This window comes from Varroa jacobsoni, unplaced genomic scaffold (assembly GCF_002532875.2).
Source record: "Varroa jacobsoni isolate VJ856 unplaced genomic scaffold, vjacob_1.0 contig00549, whole genome shotgun sequence".
Classification (NCBI taxonomy): Eukaryota; Metazoa; Arthropoda; class Arachnida; order Mesostigmata; family Varroidae; genus Varroa; species Varroa jacobsoni.
The window spans coordinates 80,554-104,839 of NW_019214484.1; the positions used below are offsets into that span (position 1 = coordinate 80,554).

At 39.6% G+C, this 24,286-nt stretch overlaps 1 protein-coding gene across 9 annotated transcripts; it reads right to left on the bottom strand.

Annotated features, from left to right (window-relative positions):
* Window positions 1-1,875: 1,875 nt before the first annotated feature.
* LOC111271338 (uncharacterized) lies at window positions 1,876-24,286 on the bottom strand. 9 transcript variants are annotated; one of them, XM_086972883.1, is made up of 6 exons: window positions 23,978-24,285; window positions 23,440-23,734; window positions 21,944-22,300; window positions 20,165-20,401; window positions 10,880-10,911; window positions 1,876-2,721 (listed from the first exon to the last, which is right to left on the bottom strand). In XM_086972883.1, the coding sequence occupies exons 3-5, from the start codon at window positions 22,293-22,295 to the stop codon at window positions 10,886-10,888; spliced, it is 615 nt and encodes a 204-aa protein (XP_086829009.1). In that variant the 5' UTR covers window positions 22,296-22,300; window positions 23,440-23,734; window positions 23,978-24,285; the 3' UTR covers window positions 1,876-2,721; window positions 10,880-10,885. The 9 variants fall into 9 exon arrangements, with proteins under 9 accessions (XP_086829009.1, XP_086829007.1, XP_086829008.1 ...); XM_086972885.1 differs by lacking the exons at window positions 1,876-2,721; window positions 10,880-10,911 and adding an exon at window positions 19,537-19,735 and having other exon boundaries at window positions 21,944-22,078; window positions 22,217-22,300; XM_086972881.1 differs by lacking the exon at window positions 10,880-10,911 and having other exon boundaries at window positions 23,978-24,286.

The window sequence follows — 24,286 nt, forward strand, 5'->3', positions numbered from 1 at the left end:
TTTTTTAATACGCGCAACGAGTACTAAACTTCTCGAAGTGTTTGTAAGTTGCCCAAAATGTACGATCCTAAAATAATTCAGTGGTCTTGAGGTCAATTTGTGGTGTAAAAACTCTATGCGATTCACATTAGTTTGATGTTACAGATCAATCCGTTGGACCTGTTACTCAGTGAGCCCTTGTGTTAACTATGTGAATGCGTTAAGATCATTTAAAGAACGTATTCTGCAGAGCGGATATTTGTACATACCGTCACAATATACTATTCGTGATTTGTATGAGCGATTTATATAAATAATGTAGTGAACGAAACAGGTTAATTAATAATCATGACTATACTAGATATACAAAAGCGAGCAAAAGCGTGATGTAAAAAGATATATAAACTGGATAAAAGTACATTCTCGAAACATCCGTGATACGGCGCAAGCCGTGCTCCTCCAATGGCGACAAATGGGATTCAAGGGAACCTGGGGTCATCGGAATGCGACGGCAGACGTGAAAGAAGAGTCTTTGCTCCCAAGTTCCCTCGGGGAAATGGCTATTGAGGAATGCAGAGACAAAAACATAATCGCCGCTACAGGCAGTCATCCGCACCATTTCCTTCCGCTTCTCTCAGGACTGACAACATCGGGGTTTGCAGAACAGCAGGAAATTTAATGGACGTTATATCTGCGCTTTGCGATTTCGATATTCTGCCAACTCGCCTTTACTGCGAGCTCTGTGTATCTGTCTATCGCATACCCTCAATGTGCAGACCGATAGAACAGCGTGTGTCTGTTTCTATAGTCGGAGGCCGTGATAGTGCTTTAACGTTTTACAATTTTCTAGTTAAGAGGACCAGATGTTGTTATTATCGAGTTTCAAGGAAGAAATCAATATTCATGTTGAGCTGTTTGCTTACAATTTGTTTTTAAGACTGTAGATAAATAAAGATAAGTAGATATTTCAGCGGGATTTTTCGCATGTGTTAAAAGGGTCCTTCTTGACGGTCATGCATATTCAATATAGCTATTATCCATTAAGATGACAGTTTCGGTTCGGAACTTAAAACATTTCTTCTTTAACCTGAAAATAACTCACAGCGTTTGTATTTAATTAGTAAATTTATGAACCTGTTCTACTTGTTGTGTAAACTTGCCGTAGTCGTAGAAATTTCAACGAAATATAATTTTGGACTAATAGCAATACAAAAGTCTTAAATGCAAGTTCTCAAGGGAAGCAAGAAGTTAGAAAGACGCAAAACGTACAAGAAGTCTCTGAAGATTTTTCGAGCTTCTTGAAGGCAAACCGTAAAAAAGATTTTCCAGTTTGTCTCATGTCAGCCCTCCCATTTCTTGAAAACCGCATGTTCTACAAAGAACTGATTTTGGTCTGAAATTAGGAATAGCGAATGAAAGCACGCCCGTTACGATAAATAGCCCGCCAAAATTTTTTCATTTTGAATACACCACTTTGTAGACAGATAACTCCCACGCCTAGCCAAACCGCTACAAAACTGAACCGTTAAGTCGAGCATACATCGTGCCACAGAAGCTAGATAAAGCAATATAAATGTAATAAATATTGTTTACTAGCACATGTGAATTTATGCCGAGTATGTAACACACTTGGGTTCTTTGTTGGACCTATATATTTCAAGCAGATAAGGCAGTTCCTTAAGCCAGAATATAATGTTTCATTATGGAGCTTTTTTGTTAACCAAGAGAAGGCAGCAGTATTAAACCTATCAATATTTAATTTCTCTATTAGACAATCCTGCTCTCGCCCCTCATTTAGTTCGTTTTCACTGGAACACAGCCGATACGCCTACATTAAGCCATAAAACAGCCTGCTTTCTGCTCGCAGCTACAAAAAGAAAATCTCCTGCTACAAACTCCAGTGCGACATGGCAAACAAAAAAGTTCCATGTTCCTTTATTTTCGTATCATAGTTTCGTCCGATTAATCAAAACAGCAATTGAGATGTATAAGCCTTAAAAACCGTCCGTTTCGGCATTTAAAGTATAAATAGGAATAGAAAAAATATGTAAAATATAATCGGTAGGTCACAACTACTGCATTGCTCTTACCCTTTTGATGCCTTAGCTAAGTGCTGAGAATGTAAACAAAGAAGTTGTGTATATAAGCAAACGTACTTGACGACATATACATGCCATTATTCTTACAACGTTTTTATAACTTGCGTTTTGACATCGTAGTCGCCGAATGAGGTATTTTGTATTGTTTCCATTTTCACAGTAGCGACATTTATAGAAGGCTTTCAAAAACCAAACTTAACCGTTCCATCTTCTCGAGCCCCGTCGACGAGATTAAAGTTGTCCTTAGCGTATGACGTATTTAGTAGTAGTCGAGTAGTGTAAACGAATAAAGTCAGACTTCAGATGTTGTAAATTAAGAACGCACACACGGTTCGGGCTTAAAAACGCAGCTGATTGACGAACTCCTCGCCAAATTACTCCAATGAAATCTTTGTAATCGTGGCAACGTTGTTTTTTGACGCGGATCGAACGCGCTTTGCTGACCCTTTAACTGTAACTTTGTAACGACTGTAACATTGAAGAGATGAATGCTTTACGCAGTGCCGAATCGACGTCTCTTCCCTCTATTTCAATAATCAGGATTACACCAACAGCTGCGTCGAAGACTACCACGATTCTGGTGCTGTACCACCCTAGCCAGCACAAGCGCCCTGCTGCGTTACGTTGAATGAATAACATCGGACTGAAAAGAAAAAAATCAAATCGATTACTTTAATTAGGTAGATAGCACTAATATCCCCCTCCCGACACCTCAGCCTAACAAGGTGAGGCTTTAGCGATACTGCTGAATATGATTTATGCTTGTGAATTCAGAATCGACATTTTAGAAAGCCATATTCTCGGCGATACCTAAGTTAGAGAATAGCTCACTTATAAACTAATACCGCGTTCGGTTAATCATATTCTCAGATGAGAATGAAAATGGTCTCCCGAGTCTCCTTTTTCTTTTTTCTGCAAGTCGGACTCTTCCGTCAGTGACTGGCAAAAATAAGCAGAGCGCAAAGGCGTAAGTAGTCAGCTAGTCGGTCAAAACCATAATGTATTCTATTTAAAGTAGAGACTCTCAAGCTGCGAGACGCCAAATAAGCGATGGTAGTTTTAGGTGCGTAAACAGAAATCTTTCGGTCTCTGTTTTATTCGTTATAAATTAAATCGTTCTGTCAGCGCTCAGCCATGGAACGCTCGATACGTTCTCTTTCTAAACAGATACCTTTTATTTTTTAAGTGGATGAACCCGTGGGTAGAGCCCGTATGTGCGAGAACGCTTCGCGAATATCAACAGACCAAGTTAAACAGGTTCGAATAGCTTGAAACCTGCGTGATCTCCCCAAATACAGTGGCTGAAATACTTCATCGTTGTTCTTTGTCGTCCAAACTGTGCGAGCTACGAAGTCTATCGTTCTATTGCCGTCCGAGTCTAAAGCAACACATCGTTCCCCCGTTAAGTGTATAAACTGCTGAGTTAGAAACGAGCCCAGAATTCATCAGGATCATTTGACTTGAGGTCATTTTTAAGAAAATCTTCACAAGCTGCGCTCTGTCGAGAAATGCCATATGGATTTCCTCATCTATTTAAAAACAGATATATTTTTAGCCTTATTGACGGTGAATATTTTTGATGCATGTGTCTAATCACTTTTGAGGCAACGTTTAAGTGCGGCAACCATTGATTTGGCATGCTTCTTCCGTAAGCAAAGGTAAATATAATTTCTTTGACAGGTCTAGAGTATGTATCGATATTCCTGGTCGTGTGTCTTTAAACTCCACAGTTCTATCAAAGCGAGGCTATATATTTCGCTTACGCTGGGCAAGATAAAAAGACGTGGAGGAAGCGAATTAAGTAGAAATAGGCACGTTTATAGGGTATTTTTGTACGGTCTGCGATTCGCTTCGCATCTGCTAAAGCAGCGGAAAGTCAATATTTTTATAGAGCTTTGATGCTTTTACGTATCCCGCCGTCGCCGCCGCCGCCGCTATTAGACGGCGACGGTACGGTGACAAAAGACAGACGGAATATAGTAAAAAAAGTCGCTAACGGAGCCTTCAGTTTCCCTGGCGGGAAAATTTGATTCGAGGTAAAGCTAATTTTTTGTTATGTCGCTGCGATCCGCGTTGCTAGGTTTTCGATTTACGCTTAATATATTACGACCTGTTTTTTTACAAGAGCTATTACATGCTTAAGACAACTCCGTTTACGGGTAAGTCGAGCAGCCTTTTTTTGGGTTTTGCTAATAAACGCAAAAGTGCGATAGTATACTTTTTGGAGCTTGTACTGTGCAGGTTATCGGCCATGTTTTTTGGCGCTGAAACACTCAGTCTTGCGTTAGGAACATTAGCCGAAGATTATCGTCTTTGGCGATGAGGACGCAAACATGTCTATTAAATTATCCTCCATAGGGCGTTCTATGTTCTGACGAAACATAACACTCAGTTTTAATAGAAAGCCTAATAGAGCATGCCACGCTTTTGCATCCGTCGAAGATTTGGCGAACAAAGACGTTCAACTGCATAGCGTTTCGTAGTCTGTACTAGTTTTTGCAATACAATATAAACTATTATTAACAAATACTGTGAAAGTGGACCATTGTTAAAATACTGCAGCGCCTCGCTGAAGCTAGCAAAAATCATTAACGCTCCCGTTATTGTTTTCAAAATCATCAACGGCGAGGAAAATGCGCCGAGGTGCTAGATATCGCTCGCTAACACTCGTCGCATCAGCGTAAGAACCGTTATTTATACTCATAAACAACGCGATATAGATTGAAATGCACAGTTTTATTAATTACAAAAAAGAAAAAATCAATCATTACCGGACCTGCGGAATAAATGAAGACTAAATATGGTAGAGAACAATCGAAAGGAATGCAAATGATCTACTTGAATATATTTAGCGCTATATAAATAAAAGTCGGGTGTACGTAACGCATCATGGGGCGTGACCAGTAATAGCTACGCGACGACATATTTAGTGTAGAGAAAGTTACTCGCCAGATGTCGCACGCTACTTCATCTTGAAGTGTTCGTCATTGCGTAACAAGATGCCCATTTGTACCGCATCCATGACGTGCGCGCACGCTACTCAGGGGAATAGAGTAACAGCACGATTCGTATCAATATCTCTGATATAGCTTAATTATCACAGCGTGTAGCTGGATGGGACGGTGTTCTCGAAAAACATTTCCAACCTTACCTTTTTAGCGAGCGAGAGAGATTACTAAACCGTTTGCACTTGTCAGCAGTACGCCTATCGTGTGTTTTTTTTAAACCGCTCGTTTTTTTATAAAGTATATTTGTACGTTAGGTACACCAAAAGAAAGAAAGAGCTGATGAATTTTCTCTTTCTCGCGTAGCAACGATCTCCTGTAATTCGACCTTGATCTTTCAACTCCTAGGCACTTGCTGCGCAACTGCTTCTGAACGTTTCGGAACGCTCTATGAGGAAGATCATTCTGAATAGTCGCAGAGCGTGCACCCTCTGTTATGAAACGTGCTACGGTTTCATAATCCTGAGATGTGCTATAAAATGAAGTCTCTACCGTGTGCGATTCGGCTAGTACGTAGAACTCTTCATTGCCGTTCGCAAAGGCACTGGGTAGAGCAAAAGGTAAATTTATTGTTTTATCGATTGGAAAGAGATAGCCAGTCAATGCTTTCAGTTTCTCGCAAGCGGTTATCATCTAATACTCAACCGCTTGGATATCGTAATAACCAGCTAAATCCAAAGCGTCGTATCTGTTTGTTTTTACGGAGACAAGTGATACGGTGATAGTAACTTCCAATTTAATAGTTGTCTAAAGCTAAAGAGGTACGGACCCAAAGGTTGATGTCTATAGCCTTGCTCGATCTTCAGTCTTTACTTCTGCATTACTAATACGTTGTAACTCATGAATGAAACCCCGTTCGGTTTTCAAACAAAAACAGTTTATGTAAACTGATCGGACGTTCAATAATCTTTCCGAGACTATTTGAAGTCGACGGAGAAGAATCATAACGATTTTTGCTGAGCTCTCTCTGTCAACAACATTACTAGTCGGTAGAAATCGAAATAATTAAATCGTGGATAGACACTTAACAAAGGGGCTGAACAAATCCATCGTCGACTCTGAAGGGTCCTGAAGGACGTGTAGGCCGTTGCCGGTATCGTCTCTGCTTTCACTTCTGTGGAAGTTGCTTTGGTCGCCGCTGCCCCGTTTTTTATCGCTCGGAGCAGGGAATAACGTCGTTCGGCTGCTGGTGTTTCCGTATTTTCTTGTACGGCCTGCCACACACACCGACATAGTGACGCATTATTTTGTAAAGAAGTTTTAACGTAATTGTTGGCCCCTTTACAGTAAGTAGCGAAGCTGCTAGCCAGTTTGGAGCACCGATTTCTCTCGAATGTTTCAATCGATTGTAACACTTGTCCTATCGCATGCCTGAAATAACTTTTCTATGCAGAGATCTGCCAAGAAACTTGTCACTGTTAAAGCCAACCCGAGTAAGCTCGCCATCGCCAACAAGGTAGTCGTCGATTTAAAGACGATTCTACACTATTTCTCCCTGATGGTAAGGACAATGTGTCTTGAAGTTATCCTGTCAAACGAGAATGTGACCACCATCCGTCAACAGTTCGACAGTGATAATAAGTATCTCCTTCCCGTCGACGTTATTTTCAAAGTCCACTCAAAAGGATGGAACCCGATGATCGACTTGGTGGCGTACTCATCAACACTGTCGATTTTTTAAAAAACATACTGCAAATACACTAACTTGTTGACGTTCAGCGAAGTCTAGACACATCGTTTTTCAACCTTTTTTCAGCAAAAATATCCCGCAAGCTAAGTGCGATCACAAACCCTAGATTATCCATTAAGTACCTTGTAAAATTAAGCTTTCTAAGTTAGCAAATTTCAAATTGACAAATCACTCTACCTTTATGTATTTATACATCTTTTTGCTATCCCCAAAACTCGATCAAAAGGTGTCATTCAAAATTCTTCACGCGTGTCACCTTTTAAGATTAGAATTTAGAAGTCAGATACTGCGTATCGATAGGTTATTTGAAATCTCGATTAACGTGCTTGCCTGTTGAACTTCGCGGCGAGTGATGATCCAGATCCGAATCCGGTCGTGCACGCGCTTCGTTTCGTGCTGGGAGCTACCTCTCGTAATGTAATGCCCAACGACAATATTAAATAAAACATTCAATGCAGTACATGACTGCTGCTGGGCAATACATCATACATACACACACAAATAGCAATAACGGTAACGTACGCAAAATAATAACGTACTCGAACAGCTGCGCGTTCGGTCGGCGAAGTTCAGAAATAACAATGAACTGAAAAAAAGAACACCAAGCAGTGTATTGTTGATAGGATTAACAAGGGTAGCGATTCATTTATAATTGGGCGCTGAGGACTGCGAAATCGATCGTGTATACACACGCTGGAGATATTGCCGAAGCTATAGGGTCTATCATATCTACATTGAGAATGTCTTTATCTTACGTGGAGCTATAGTATCCGAGCCATCACAACATGAGCTCTAGATTAGAATGAAATTTTAATTTTCCTCCTGTAATACGTACATATAATCTATAGTAGAAAAAATTAAATTTAGGTAGTTTAAAGAAAATATTGAATTGTGGTTTTAAACTATTTAGCAGATTCCGTAGCATTTGGCTAAACAGATTTAAATGTGTTTTTGTTGAAAACGTAATTTCATTGGGAGACGCTGATAAACATGATGAACGATGATAGACTCTCCGCGAGTCAAAATTCGGAACGGCGGGAAAGAATATCTTGACTGCCGTGCCCCTAAAGTCATTGAAACGAGGCCACTTAATCCAATGCTACCAATTGGACAGTTTTCGGCCTAGGTCTATATTTTAGTGAGTTTCATTTTAGAGATCGTACACTTTCCTTATTGAGTGTACTTATCGCAGCGTGTCCAAAGTAGATCAAAGCATATATTGAGTATTTATTAGGTGGCAAGTTGCACACAGTAATTTGCGAAAACATCAAAGGTGAAATTTGCGCACCATTCGTGTAAGGGTGGCCTATGTTAGCCCAGAATAGGACAAGATGACGAATAAAAATTCATTCTGAATGTGGACTACTTGCAACTAACAGCCAACTCTCGATCCGTCGACGACGTGGCTCGATATCAAAATTTTAATTAAAGTTAAAAAAAAAACATTTCCAGCGACGGCGCTACTGGCCGTTCTGCAATATCTCCAAGATTTTTTAGCTAACGCTTCTTTTTTGCCTTCTACTCCTGTGTGGCGTGTGGAAATACGGATCCGGATTCGTTCCCCGAACAAGTATGAGGTAAGTTTGTGCATACAAATGAAGACCTCCGAACACTTAATGACGACTTGCAGCAAGGGTTAACTCTGGGTCGCGTACACGTTATCAGTCAGAGTGAGCTTACCGATATATGCAGCACTTTTGTTCCTCTCAAAATTCAACTCAGACGCGTTTAAGTAGGGCGGAAATTGTTCTTTATCTCATAATCCTCTATATTCTACAGTCCCAACGGGCAACTGATTCGCCGTGTGCGACAGAAACGATAAAGAGAGATTGGACTGAACCTGAATCAGAAACAGCTATACCATGAAAAAATGTAGATGTTTGCGGGTTTATGGTGTTTAGATGATCAAAACTAATTATGTATTTTTTTCATTCGAACATTGGCATTTTGTACTGCTACATAATCCACATTAGTTAGCGATAGCAGCTTGATACAGCTGTTCTCGATTTAACCTGGGCTTGGAGGCCACGTTCCGTCTCTCCACCCTCAACTGTACCGTACAGCGCCGAAAAATGGAATAGGGTTTTTTTTAAGCTTCGGCACATCCAAAGCACACATTGTTGGAACGATGGGGCACAGTGGCAACGGCAACGGCAATGGTGGCATATAATTAAATGTGATAATTAAGCACATGAAGGGACCTTTATTCCCCTCATTACCACATGTTGGTACCGAACAAACGTGAGCAACTGTTAGTCTGAATCGCGCAGTTGTCGCCACCGACAGTGGCGATAAACTCCCAGCAAAAGGCCAGCGGGATCCAGATGAACGCGTAACATGCGACAGTGCTGGTAAAATCTTGATTATCATGAGTAATATGGATGAAATAAATTCGTTTTGCGATAAGCGATATTAACAGGAAACAAATATGGAAACATTAACTGCGTGTTGGGCCGTTAGCAAATTTAAATGGCGACAGCGGCAGCAAGTATACGGCTTCTCTCTCATATATAGGAGAGTGGCAGTATAGGTACCCATTTCGTGACGGGGCGCTAGACGACGTGCTGTCTGCTGCGGCAGAGCGCTATCTTCAATTGCCGCCAAAGACTTCAGGCGCCAAAATCCCAAACGTTAGAAACGAGGTTCCAGACACAACTTCAGAAAACAAAGTAACTTCTTTTTTCAGCAAATGGAAACGCTGCAAAAAAACAAATAGTAAAGGGAACTCATCTTGTTCTTACGTTCACGATGTAGTAGTCCACTTGCTTTTTATGGAACCCACGCTACCTGAGAGCAGCTCTTAAAACAGTTAAAAAAATTTAGCCGGTCTAAACCTGCGTTGTTAGGACAAGCTCTGAGCTAGCATTGTTCACTGATAAACAGATGCGTGTACTTTCTAGGCGATGCACAGCTATTTGAGACATAGATTCAAGCTCTTCATTATCCATTCGGAATTTGCCAGCCCATAGAAGCGAAAACTGACAGGGATTTATTAATCTGACCAACGAAATGGCCGGACAAAACGAACCGATATATAATTAGATGGGTTTTATCACATCATAAGTGGAATAATGGGTTTTCATTTGTCAAGGCTATGTTTATCCGGACTAAATGTGGTGCAGTACGCTTTAGGTAGAATGCGCTCAAGTACCATCACTGGATAGTCTGTCTGATAAATTTTGTGATTTCTTCATTTAATATCTTGAGTTGGTACACCACAACTGTACTTTTTAAATAGGTATTATCTAATACCTATATAACCTGATTTATGCACATTCCATTCCTTCCAGACTCAAGGGACATTTTCCAGTTAAGGGAATCGGGCATAACTGGCTTAATCAGGCCAAAGCCAATGTCAAAGTTAATTTTATTTATATGCTTAAAGACAGATAGTTTTATACGATTTTTGGAGTGAAAAGGCAATAAGATAACCTTATCTTCTTCACGACAACTTTGCTAGCATTAGCATAGTCGTTAGAGTGACAGCTCACTCGTTTTGTATCGCTCGCCAAACTATTTTTGCTGGACATCGCAGGCATCAGATCAGAAAAGTGTACTATTTAATATCATTTAACGATCAACGCTTTTCTAAAGCGCCATTCTTAAAAGGAGGTAAATTGTCGCTCCGGATGAAACAGATCTTTTGGGTTTTTGATTGTTTAGACAATGAACTGTTGACAGAGCGATTGGTTAGACACGAATTGGGATCACATTCTACTTTTAGCCTTCGAGTGAACATTTGAAAAAAATGTCTATGTTAAAAACAAGTCACGTTCGTAACAGAATCTAAATGGTACAAGTGTGCTACAAGCATCTCCTGTAGGCAAGGTTTCTGCCATACAGATCTTAGCAAAGAAGGAACTTATCGGATACTTCGTTTAGGTAAAAACAAATAAATAGCTTTTATATCATTTGGGGTTCTTTCAGAAAGTCAGTAATCATTTAATATTATCTTAAGAAACGTTGGTGGATCATACGTTTATATAAGAGAGTACGAATACAATAGCAAACCATCAAATCAATGGGACTTCGATAAATGCCGATAAGACGTTTGTTTACTATTCACTCGCACATGACATTGGAATAGTAGTTGGCAAGAGCCTTACCTCACTTCACTTCACTCTCTGCGCCCTCGCTCCTGAAAAAGAAGTAATATGTTGGAAAGTTAACATTCTTAGAGGCGAACCTTGTTCCACTAAATAGAACCGGACGTAATTGCACAGTTACAATTTAGGACTGCACAAAAGCGGTGACTAGATATTGTCATGCAGTTTCCCTTTTACCAATAACCTGGGGCCTTTGCAGATCGTAGTGTAACAACTTATGATATGCTGCTTTTTACAGGGCTATTTACGTAGGCAAATGTCACACCGGCAAAGTTGTTCTGAAATTTAAACGCTGAATCCTAAAGTGTAATAGCAATGGTAACATTCAAGAATAATACGCTTTTCAATTATAATATGCCTATTGTTATTAGATCCCTACCACACTAGGGTCTATTGGAGCTGCCCCGAGCCGTTGTTTGTAATTATGGTCTACCAAAACAAACAAACGAAACTAAAAATAGGAAGAAATATATATATATATATATATATATATACACTGGTTATAGTAAAAATGCTTTAGGTGTGGGCTTGATTAGCTGGATGAAAAAACGTTTGTACAAGATATCCACTAGGCTTTTACCGACGAGCGAGAGTAGATGGGGCGCCTAAAAGCCTAACCCTCTTACCTCATTACCAAAATTACTTTAGCTCCTTCATGTGCCCCTGCCTTAGAAAACAATCTCGGGTCCGCTGTATCGCTAGCGAACTAAGCCAAACTAAGGAAATGAGCAAGCTTGCAAATCATACATCTGATCAATCCAATGGAGTTCGAGACCTCAGGTAAGACGGATCTCCTGATCCTTAATACACTAAAATAAGTGGGTCAGAGATTTGTTACAGCTACGAGGAATGAATAAGAAGGTTATTCATTTATCACAACAATTATCACGTACAGGGAGGAAACTTCCAGCTGTTCCAGATCCATCTGGGCATAGGGAGAATGATCAAGCCTAAAGAAGGCCTTGCTTTCAAGTTTGTTCATTAGTGTAGCGTAAAAATAAGCATAGATAGTAGTTAAAGTATGCTGTACGTAGCGTCGAAGTAGTGACTTTGGAGGGATAGCTTGTCACATATTATCTCGTATAGGCGATGCCACACCGTTAGCTCACACACGACGGTTATGGGTCACGAAAGCCACATGCGAAAAGACGAAATCAACAAGCTGCAAAACGAGTGACGACGTTAGTGGAATTACCCTGTTATAGTCCATGATAACCTTGGTTCCGTGTAAAATAAACCTATGCCAGCATTTACGTGGTGTAGCGCAATAAGTAACCGCGGTCGCGGTTTTTATGCCAAAAAAAGACGAGAGCTGTATTTAGGGAAAGGACGTCCCCCCAGATAACATTTTTCACCCTCCCTGTGATGGGAGTTATAACGGACCTTGTGCTAGGAGGTACATTTTAAGCGACTAAGACCGATTGGTCAGGGTTGCAAATTACTCCTACCAACAATATGACATTTTACACGAATCGTTTAAGCCTTTGTTTTGCCTAGTCTTTGGCTAACTATTAAAAGTGAGATTTAGATGCTCCATGTATAACAGTGTTGTAGGCATACATATTTACTGAACTCCTGAAACTTCCTAAAAATCGGAAGCAGCCACAGGAGGCAAGACGAGAGTGGAATTTCCTTATCTCCCTAAGGGCACTCTGTTGTTTGTATTATGAAAAAGGTTTATATCTTATGTTACCATCGTTAAAAGTTTGTGTATCACTAAGTGTAGCATGTTAGCGTTCAGCGATATTATACCTCTCGCGGTATCGAAAGTCCAGGTACAGAAATTAATTAATACTGCAATATAGAAACGTGTTAGCTTGCAAAGCAGGTTGAATTTCTTCCAGTACGACAAAGCCAACATCCAGAATTGAGTGGCCACTGTGTAAGCCATACGTTCCGCACGGGATGGTCTTTCGTGGTGGCAAAGTTTCCACCGGCCTCTAAGTCAGAATAGAAGATAGAAATTTGTGCTCTTTTTAACAGTACTGTTTCATGGACACGTTGTCGTTAACTTACCTTTGCCTCTGGAAATTATTCCAGATTAGATATTCCAGATAAAAGATTAGAATAATCAGCCGGGACTCACCGAGGATCTTCCCAGGCTGTAGGTGTAACGCAGAGTTATCTCTGACGGTTTATTCCGTTTTTCTTAGTTAGTCGAAACCTCTTTGGTGTAATGACTACAAATGTAGATATACATATTTTTAAAGTGACTGCTTTAAACGAAATTGTTAGAACGATTCATTGCAGAATACAGTCCCACAAAATGCAATGCGTTTTGCCGATCATTACATATGATACTGCAAATGTTGCTGGACGAAGACTCGCCATGGCGGAATCATCAAGGTTGACCCCTTACATGAGTTTAATGACTATATCTGGGCTCCATGTTGTAATTGGAAGCGAACGGTGCAACATTCCACATAGACGGAAGGAGGCTTACGTGAGCTGGAATTGTATCTCGTCGTAGTGATACAGGGATGGGCCATTTTGTATCTCTAGTTCTCACTTATCCTGAATAAGCTGTTATTGGCAGCGTGTGACACATCGCTTTGACACAGATCGAGAATAAAGATATCGATGAACCCTGGTATCCTTGGACGTAGCGTTGAGAGTATCGTCAGAGAACCTGCGCCGACCGCATAACGTTTAGGCTGATCGATAGCCTTGAGGACAGCCATTACTAAAAAAATAAATGGAACCTGGAAGCAACAACAGAGCTTTTCTATCGTAGTGGTAATGCTTTATTTATCCATCAATCAGACATGAAGTTATTATTGTAACATTCTTAATTCTGTTTCTAAAAAAACAGAAGCCCTTTCATTAGTCCGGCGCTTACCGACGGTTTGCTGAGTTCTACATGAACGCTAAAGAATATATTAGAAATATAGAAAGCGTATTATAACAAATTTATCGCTAAAGTTAACTATGGTTTCATGTTAGTATGAAGCAGGATGACCTGACGATTGTTTGTCAAGCCTTTTCCTTTGACTAACCTAATTCATTCGATGAAACTGAAACAAATTAGACTCTCTGGTTAGCTATCTCATTCATAGAAAGCAGTTTCTAATTAACCAGATCTTCGCTGCCCTACTAAACAAAAAGCATAACATTTTTTGGATAAGGGTTGGGTTAGATCCTGAGCCTTTGCTGTTCTTCTAGAGCCACCCACAACGATCTTAACATACAAACATCATTTCTCATCACCGATGATAACTTTGTGGAAAAATCGGCCTCACGACGGTAGATATCGGGCGAGATATTAAAATTCTTCGCCAAGCAATAGATGCTTGTTGAATTCGCGAAGTGTCGATATAAACCCAAGGGACTTGAAATAATTCACGACGATCGTATTTCTGCAGCAAGTATTTTCGACCAACTCCGGACTTTTTTTTATCTATCAGAACTATCTTCAAATGATCGTCATCAAATTCTCATAATCGGCTAGAGGGCAAGGCATCCTTTAAATCCCCTAATACGGTTTTTAAACTTGATAGGCAACTTTGGAGCAGTCTCTTAAACGTTCATGTTTTTACCGTAGAGAAAACAAATATTCCGAACTGTTTCGGCAGCATTTTAGGTTGAAAGTACACTCTTTTTTTATTTATTTATTTATTTTTTTTATTTCGAACACCTTTTCGAGTTGAAATTACACTTAAAACCATCACAGCGTAATAATAGAGTAATAGATAATAGAACGGTACATCAGAAGTAAGCAATAACTAACGAAAAGTGAGAAGAAGAACTATTAAAAGAGCGCGGGAACTTTTTTACGTTTTATATATATATATCATAGAGGTACCATATAGATCGCTTAAATATAGTTCTACTTAACTATGCACACACTATAAGTATGTAAAATTAGGTGAGTAAAATTTATTCACACAAAGTAATATTTATACAAAGACTGTCACATAACAGTGTTTCATGCAAACATGTTCTTGCAGGTAATTCTGACAATAACATATTTAGAATTATTTAAGGCTCTAGGTTTCTATAAATGAAATATAGGCAGCATATGCCAAATATATAGAGCAGTCGGTCATGAGATTAAAGCCTTACTACGCCCCCTCAGTTTAGGAGACGATTGGATGCCATTTTTTTGTCTACCATAAAGGTTATACGAAAAAGAAGAAGAAAAGATTCGAGCTGAAAAGAAAATCATTTTCTACCAATGTGCGTTACAGGCGTTGGTCACTGGGTCGCATAGACAGCAAGACTGGTAAGAAGAGTATTATTTACTTATATAAATTCAACGCAAAAAAGGTATAGGAGCAGTCAGGTAACACGGCAAAACGCTTTTGCTATATTACCAGGCTGCAAGCTGTAAGCTTTGATACAATTCGGTATAGAGAGATTGCCTGAAAGGGAAGCAGCTAATTATTTACTAGTAAATCAAAAGGCTTTCTTCATTTAATTCATAACCTTTCATAGGTAGCTGCTCCTTTCCTAAACGAAAAGGGCATTAACATCAAATCTACATATATCTTTGAATGATTGACGTTGTCATTCAGACAATTGTTTTATGCCCTTAAAAACTAAAAAAAAAAAAAATGTTTAAAAATCACTACATTAAAAATATAAGCTTTTTAGCTTATATTTATCTGTGTACTGTATAGTACAGGAAATGGTCTCGAAACACTGTTGTTGCCATAAGATATTATGTATAATAAATATAATTACTGATAAATGAACACGGGTGACAGGTTTCATTAGCCAGAGTATACTTGCCGACAATACTAGTTTAGTCTAAAAGGAACATATAATATTAAGTTGAAAATGACGAGTCTACAACAATGTATTTTTATATTTATAAATACAAAAAAAATGATGATATTGATGAAAATGTGTGAGGTACGGATTGTTACAAATACCTTTGGACTTAAAATAAGTGTGGTCCGATCCTTCACCACAAGGTCGCTGCCTAGAACAATCATCATAGTTGCATTTGGTTTAACACATCAATGAGATTAGCTAAGTGGTTTCGACAAATCTGTAAAATCTCACGTTTGTAACGAGTGAGCGTAGGATACCAGGTGTGCACGCGTGAAGAAAAAAGAAGATCAATATAAAATAGCTTGAGGCACCTGTTTCGAATCAGCTCATCAACGAACAGGTCATTTGTCTTTGGTGATGCGTGTTCTTCTCCAAAGTTTTTACCAAACGAATATAGTGCCGAATCTTTTGCTATTTTTTGAGATCTTATAGTACTTTTATTTGATACGATCTTATTTTATGGTAGGAGTGCGAATTGGGCCTCAATTTAGCTTGGGAGTTAATATTGGTCCATACATGTCCCAATACTTTGTACTAGAGCGAAAGATGCAGCGCACTTTTAGGCTGATACATCGTCATACGTTCTATTTTGAAACTGATGCAATTGTATTTTGTTTACTGGTCTGTTGACAGGGCTATGAAATTGAATCCCAAGTAACAGCATAAAGTGTGTTGCGTATCCTTTGACATCAAACATTTTGGCCTGAAGATACAAACACAATAGGACAGGCTTTGAGGGTTAATCCTTGTGGGACAACGAAACATCCCCATATATCTTTTATAGTCAAGGAGCCTAACCTGAATCAGCTAATAAAGGAACTTGCTTTTGTCCACTAATAGCAACTGCTTATTACCAATCGAGTAATTTATAAGTATGCCTTTGTGGCTCCAATTAACACGAATTGACTAAAGAAAAATTCGCTTCTAATTAACCCACTGAACTAAAAATATCTGCGTATTATAGAAAACGAATTCTCTGTGTAGACGCCGATGACTCGCATGATTTTTCAGTCTCTTTATTTTAAAACAACTCTCCTATGTGGCCCTTACAAACACTACGTAGCTTATGTTGCTCATGATAATGAAACAGCCTAACGAGTATTTTTTTAACCTAAACAAAGACTAGGCAAAAACATACCAAAAAAAAAATAGAGATCCACTGGTTCACGGCTGAAAACGCTCTTTTCCTGGAATACTATTGCCCGAAAATGGTTCAATGAGACTGTGGCAGACCTGCACCACCGGTTGTGTCTTCCTATGCTCGTCTCCAGCCCTGTCGCGACACGTTTCTCACTACAGCGTGAACGATCACGACTAACCTTAACTAAATCCGTTAACTGCCATGGAACATACCATTTACTTACTTTAGCTCCAATTTTCTTATAGTGTAATAAGCTCTTTATCTACTAACATTACTTTCACAACCAGAAATGGCGTTCGCTTTTCCACTCTATTTAGATGCTACTTGGCGGACGAAGAAGAGAAGCTCCTTCCCCATCGACTGGACTCTTCTATTGGAAGCAGGTCGAGCCCTCCTCGTTTTTCTGTCCCGTTGTTTACTTTCCTTTTGACTTGTCGATAAAACCCACTCCTGGAGTTCGCGCCCTAACTATCCAGGCTCTGCCTTCTCATGTCATCGCCTACTCGAACCTTCTACCTGCATTCTGCTCTCGTTCACGACCCAGTACTTGTGAATTTCACCGTTCTACAGCTATTTTCCGCAAGTGCCATTAAATAGGATCTTCTGGATCTGCTTATGAAGCGTTACGACAAAATCCTACTCCAATATGATTTCCGCTAAACTTGGCCGGCGACAAGCTTCTGCTTAAACTTTCATCGCGTTGTTACAAGCTGGCTAATATATTTTTGAAGCTTATAGTCAGCAAGGAAATAAACGAATGTTATCACTTCCCTAACACCTCCATACGTCTACGGCAGGCATGAATTAATTTCTTTTCTTTTATTACTGCTTGTCTGCTACAATTTTATGGAAAATTCTCCAACAGAGATATCTACGAATTTTCAACAAAATATATCCTAATATGCCTTATATGCCGTCATCTGTAATATTTCTCAAATGTATTAGATGGTGAAATTTGTATATAATACGTGAAACGACCTGATCTGAATTTGTTTACACGTCTGCTTAATGCTCTGGTATTCGATTATATAATACTAGGCCTTATTCAAACAATTGTTATTACTTCGTTCAGGGTCATCTGAGTAACCTGTATACTTTAATTCTCAACGTGCTCAGTTAAATGTCAAACTAACCGTCTTTTAGCCCTGTGTCTTTTTGACTCTATTAGGCAATCGTGGGCGAACTAATTGTAGACATGTCTATTCCTTAAGGGTCCAACCCTGTGTCTGTTTTATTACTCACAAGATCTTTGCTTGAAGGTGTGGTATTCAGGTTCATTCAGAAACTCGCCAAAAGTTTAAGAGTACCAAGATTTAAGGAAGATAATTCTAAAAAGGTAAACGCTGAGTACAATCATGGTTATTATAGTTACCTGCTATTATAGAATCCTTACCTACTTAAATAATAAAGTTACTGCCTTCACACGAAGACGAATTAGGTTAGGTTATTATCGTATTGTATCTATTGTGTGTCGTATAAAACGTAAATCGATCATTTAAACGCGTTTAAGTACCTATCATTAGTCACATGGCTAACAATTAGCCTACAGCTTTTCGTACTCCGAGTGCGCGGCGACTACGTGGTAAAGGCGTTCGTTCAGTTTTATATCATTTTGACTGGATGGGGCAGCGGCAATGACATAAGGCCGCCATTTTGGGCATGAGGCCACAGGTGGCTTGTCGTGGCCTTGGGCAAGGCCACTCAGGAAGAATAGAATCATCGCGTCAGCGACGCCCTCATCTGAACGGCGAGACCTCGTTAACAGTAAATCAAACGGCACAAGGCTTAAAAATGCTGCTGGCAAGTAGGAAGAGCTGAATGAAAGGCAAGGAAGGGGAGTAAACGAGCTGCAAGGTACTTAGTTAGACAATGACGTAAAGTAAATACACATTGAAAGAGGAAACAGCGCCACCAAGCGTGCTTTACGTCCAGCCGATACGGCCTTGCCGGCTAAATCGATAATGATTTATCACTGATGATGAATAATCCTGTTTAGCAATTGTGGACTTGTGTATTGCTGGACATTTGTAGAGGTGTTAATTCTCCATAATAATGTAATATTTTATATATGCAACCTCCTCAGTCGTACGTCTTTGGTGATCTTTTCCACTGACCTTCTAGAAAATGGTTGCCAGTCATTCACTGGTGAAATGAAAAATAGGAATAATGAAACGACAATACCATGACAGTCCACTACGAAAAAAACAACGTGAAATGAACAAAAAAAGTTTGTGTATATATTTCACTACGTGCGATATTTTTCTTTAAAGGTTTGTGCGATGTGATTGATATGGTTATAGAGAGACTATATCATATATATTGTTTGGGGAGTTCGTTATAGGCCGATTCGAAGAGCGGGCAGACCCGAGTCAGTCTGCGCAAGTGTTACGGAGGTGGACGTAAACTCGTCCATTGGAGCATTGGATGTGGAAACCATATTCGGTTGGATAAGTGGGGCTTGCATTTTTATCCTGTCGCTTGTAAGCCGGCCGAATATCAATTAAAAGTTACTTGTTCCTACAAGTCACAGCCTGCTAGAGCTAAAAACTGGCCATGCTAATAAAGTCAATTTCCGCATCCGTCAAGATCCAGATATCCCACATTTCACGTTCTCCCGCTACAAGCAGTAGACTGAATGTCAGCCTATTTTACCTACTTTAAATAAAAAATAAATAAGTTTTTTACCTGATGTTGTGAATAACTATAATAATTGTGCTGGATAGAAATAACCTAATTCTAATGGACCTTTTACGATATATATATATATATATACGTAGAGATTTATGATGAACTAAAACAAATTCTTAAGGATCGGAGCATGAACGTGTGATATTATTCTCTCGTCCCTTTTTTCGGCTTGGTTCTATCACTTAACGCAACTTGCTGCGTTATCCCGACAATCAGCTGCAGCTTACAGTTGAACCAGCGTTCATAATTTTCTTAAAGGATTAGATAAAATGGCAAAAGGTTTAAATCCAGAGTGTAGAGTAACTGAGATAACAAGCATTCTAAGTATACCGGTTCAATGTCAAATATGTCTTTGGATGACTAATGCTAGTTCTATTTTTTCACGTTAAAGTTGGCCTATTTTGGTAATGCCAATTTGAATAATGATCAATTCAAGAGATGGCTGCACTTCTTAATTGTACAATGTCCGTGTGCCTCGTTCGAATTAATATCTTTAAAATATGATTAAACGTTATAGTGTTGTTACCAAAGGCAACTGTCTCAATACTCGACATTAAAGAAATATTTCACTACTGAACTTTACTTCCAGTTATAATAACACTACAGCAACGTATTTAGGGTTGATACATTATTTTCTATAGAATATCTAATGAAATAGATATGCATACAGGTTGACTTACTTTTAACACTAAATAGTTTAATGGAGGCACAGGACGGCCGCCCTGGTGACGGACGTGGTTCTTGAGCTCTATCTCTGGCGTTATTACCAATTAGTTGTCCTTGCGTCAGCGAGGGCCACCGAAAACTGCCTCTACCGCCGCACAAATAGGCTGAGCAATCGAAAAGCTGTGAGCCACAAGTACCAGTAAAAGCCAATTCATCCGATTCCAATGGCTTAGACTGGAGGGGATAGCCTGCTGAGGGTTGGATCACCAAAAGTTTTACTCAATCTAATTAGTTACCGAAAGCGATCTATTTAACTAATACAAACTGAACAATTAGTTACTCACAAATAATGGCTGACAATAAATTACACCTTTTTATATTCCCTAATTAAATGCTTGGCGCTGTTGTGTCTACCCTAGTTCTTTGATGTTCGTGATGCTACCAAGCATTGTACAGCTATAGCAAACTAGCATCCTCTTCCTTAAGGATCATTTTCTTTCCTGAAACCGCTCGTCCAAAACAGTCTATTTAAGCAAGAAACTCACGGTGCTGCGGTCGAGATGAACAATAATGTTCACACCTTTTCCCACGATTCGATATATTTGAGGTGTTATACAGAGTGTCAGCTGGTATGGATCTTATTTGATCGATCAACGTTGCGCATCGACATAACGGGATGTCCTAATCTAGTTGTTTCCATAACTTCGGAATCGTGTAAGGGAAATACTTGGAACCCAGTGTCGGATAAAGTATGTTATAGGCCACCGTTCCATCTTAGCCGCTGACACATCGTGCTGGCGCTCGCTGAGGTCACTGGAACAAAACCTATGATAGGAGCTTCAATTGATGGAGCAGCTAAATTGCTGGCTCACCTATATGAGGCTCGCTTGACCTCGTAGTAACGTTTTCGGCAATGGTCACCAGCAGTGGTTCATTTTTCGATACTACCGACGTTTTACTTACGCTATCCACATTGCTGGCCGTTCCTTTAACTTCGTCAGCTTCAGCTACGTCTGCTAGCGTTACGCTGGGCTAGTGTTTCTCTTGTCAGTATTAGCGGGGTTTGTGTTGTCGTCTGTGTCATTGTTAGCTGCGTAATTTGGTTTCTCTTCTGCACGTCCCTCGGCAGTCACGGTAGTCTCTCTCCTCCGGCCCTTACGATCCGTATTGCCAGCCATTTTTCCATAGCTAGATCTATTTTCAGTGATGTTAATGCCTTCTCAGTTAGAGTTACAGTGCTGGCTTCACCAGGCTTTATCGTTGCCAATTCTGTCACCACTTTCTCAACAGAGTAAGTTAAAGTATTTTCAGACTTCGTGCTAGGTGTGGCCTCTTCGACATGAATAGTGTCAGATAATTCAGCTGTCGTTTTTTCAGTTGCGTCTGTTAACGTTATGCGTGTGTCATCAGTTAGCGGTTGTAGTAGCGTCTACTTCGGTGAGGTTATGTTTCATTATCGGAAATTCCAGTTTCCGCTGCGCTGGTTATTGATAATACTGCAGTCATATTACCTTGAGGAATATCTGTGCAGATACAATTGACTTTAGTGTTATTAGCGGTGTTTGTCTTTTTGGCTGATTCAGAAATTGAAATTTGGTTTTCAATATCGGATTTGTGAATGTGTGAGTCTCATTGATTGTTGTCATGCGTTGAAGGACTTGTGAATGCTACGGAAAGCTCAGATTCTCCGCGATCAGGGTCAGTGTGTTGAGGAGATATCGTTAACAGTTTAGACAGTAGGGTTTTAGCGGATACAATCAGAACCGTTTAAGGCGTAGGTGCCGTAGTCTTACCCAATTCGACAGTGGATAATGCATCTTGAGTGAACGTCTTTCTAGAAAGAATTGTTGTCGGCGTTGCTTCAGTCCGTGTGGCCGAGTTCGGTGTTACGGTGGTAATATCCTGACGCCTAGTTTCAGCCATCCTTCCTGATATCACAGTCAAAGTTTGAAAAGTTTTGCTTAGAGAAGCGGCTGCCGTCGACGATGTTTCCTTTTGAAGAAACCTTTTCAAGTGAAACAGCGATTCTGATCCAATATAAATCGTTAATCCTTTTGATAACCAACCTATCCAAGCGTTTGGAATTCTCGTTTGCAGAAACCAGCTGATACTGCCCGAAACGACAGTGGTGTAAAGTGTAGGCATTTTACCTAAAAATCCAACACAAATAGAAGGGCCAGGTGGTAAAACAAAAACAAGCATGAAGTACTGCATGGCTAGTAATAGAGATGTTCTCGGTTGTTCTTACTATATATATATATATATACACACTATATATACTAAACTCTATCTTAAACTATAATATAAACCACTTAATGTATTGCCGCATTCTAAAAGGTCTACTATCATTCGCTAAATCGCATCAGTAGCAGGTAACACTAACTATATTCGAAGTATCAGAGGCAAAAATCTTTCATACAGGCAATAGGATATACACACGAAGTTGTTTCTTTTTTTTTAAATAGTTTCGAAATTGTCATGTATTTTTTTGTTTTATTGTAAGTATACTGCCAACTATTGTATCTGTTACATCACGTTACTAACTTGTATTTTAATATCCATACTCTGTGGTATGGCTCAGAGGAACATTGCAACGCACATTCTAAAATTTTCAGCCTGAATAAGGTACAAGGCCGTCTCAGATAGCTGTTTTATTCAACCCTGGAAATTCCTCCAGTCTTATTCCCATCACAGGTTTACTACAGTGTAAAAAATGCATAAGGTAATTGTTGGCTCAGACACAGTTTCACTGAATGGACAACTGACGTTCTATGATAATGAGCGTTTCGAGTTCTGTATCCAGAATTGAGTTCGTATCGCTGTAGACGTAATAACATTGCACGACACATGCTATATAAAACATAAAAGGACAGCTACTAATTTTCTTGATATGCGTTAATAATACGTAGTCTTTCCATTGAGATTGCCGTGCCAACAACCTAGTTCATGTAAAAAGGAGCTTTTTTTTCTCTTAAAAATTTCATTTTTTTGCTGATCTTAGTTACATTTTGCATACCTTACAAACCTTTACCCCATTTCTGTTCTAATTTGACTAAAATTATCACTTCTCTTGCTTAAACATTTTCGTAACGGTGTGTTCAGTCTGATACAATATGAGCAATATCTTATGCTTCATTTCGATACTCTAATCAGCTTTTTAGGGCTCACAGCTCAGCTATTTAGGGTCACAATTGTAACACAATACACCAGTTGATATCGTATAAGCGAACAAATACACTGACACCCGCCTTTGTGCGACATAGCCACAATATCATATGAATGGACCTACCTGCTTTTGTGTGGCTGGCAATCCTCCATTTATGCTGCACGCACCGCTTGTCACGACTTCGTAGATAAATGCAGAGCTCCGTACGTACTTGCTTACACGTTCGGCCGTTGCACGTGTCGAATAACGTTTTCCGGTCTTCTTTTATTTCACACGATGACGTCTTGGCACGGTTCTGATAAGTAGCATCCCTTATATCACCTTCCTAATCACATCCTGATCTCGTTGGTGCGGCCTGAGGTACGGTCGATAAAAAAATGCCTCATGGCTAGGGTACTGGGAAGTCAGCAGGAGCGGTCTGTAGCAAATGTGGCAAAGTTACGCAATAAATTCCTATTTAGCAACAATAATCGAGAATTATCTCGAGTTTCTGTTCGTTCGAAATTATCATCTGCCTTTTCCTCTCCATCAGTGGAATCACCTCAATAACATCAGAGAGATAATTATATGTTAGAAAACAAATATTGCGTGTTGCTAGCTAGCCCTTCTCCTTTAGCTTATACACGTAAAACAGGCAATGATGGTTAGTTAATGTACTTACCTACATGAATATTAAATAGCTCATCATGCGTGAACGGTTGGGATCACTTGAAGTTCTATTATGATTAACGGTCATCTTAGCCCTCTGCACGGGTCAACTATTATTGAGCAACAGGATACTTTTACGAGAAGCTATATAGCAGTTAACGTGTGAACAAAAGCCAAAGCCGTTAAGGAGGTGGTCATGGACAGTAAAAAATAAGGTTTATGAGGAACAATACGAGGTGCCCGGCACTGTAGTTAGCGGCTGCCGCCGTCTATGAGCCATCCGGCGGCCAGACGGCTTCTACTGTAGGAAAGACGGCAAATA

Coding starts and splice junctions, on each gene's coding strand:
- LOC111271338 (XM_086972879.1), bottom strand. CDS start 22,295: ATGCCTACACTTTACACCACTGTCGTTTCGGGCAGTATCAGCTGGTTT. Junction 20,402..21,943: donor ATTATCCACTGTCGAATTGG/GTAAGACTACGG, acceptor TCCAACCCTCAG/CAGGCTATCCCCTCCAGTCT. Junction 19,736..20,164: donor TAAACTATTTAGTGTTAAAA/GTAAGTCAACCT, acceptor TAATCCTTTAAG/AAAATTATGAACGCTGGTTC.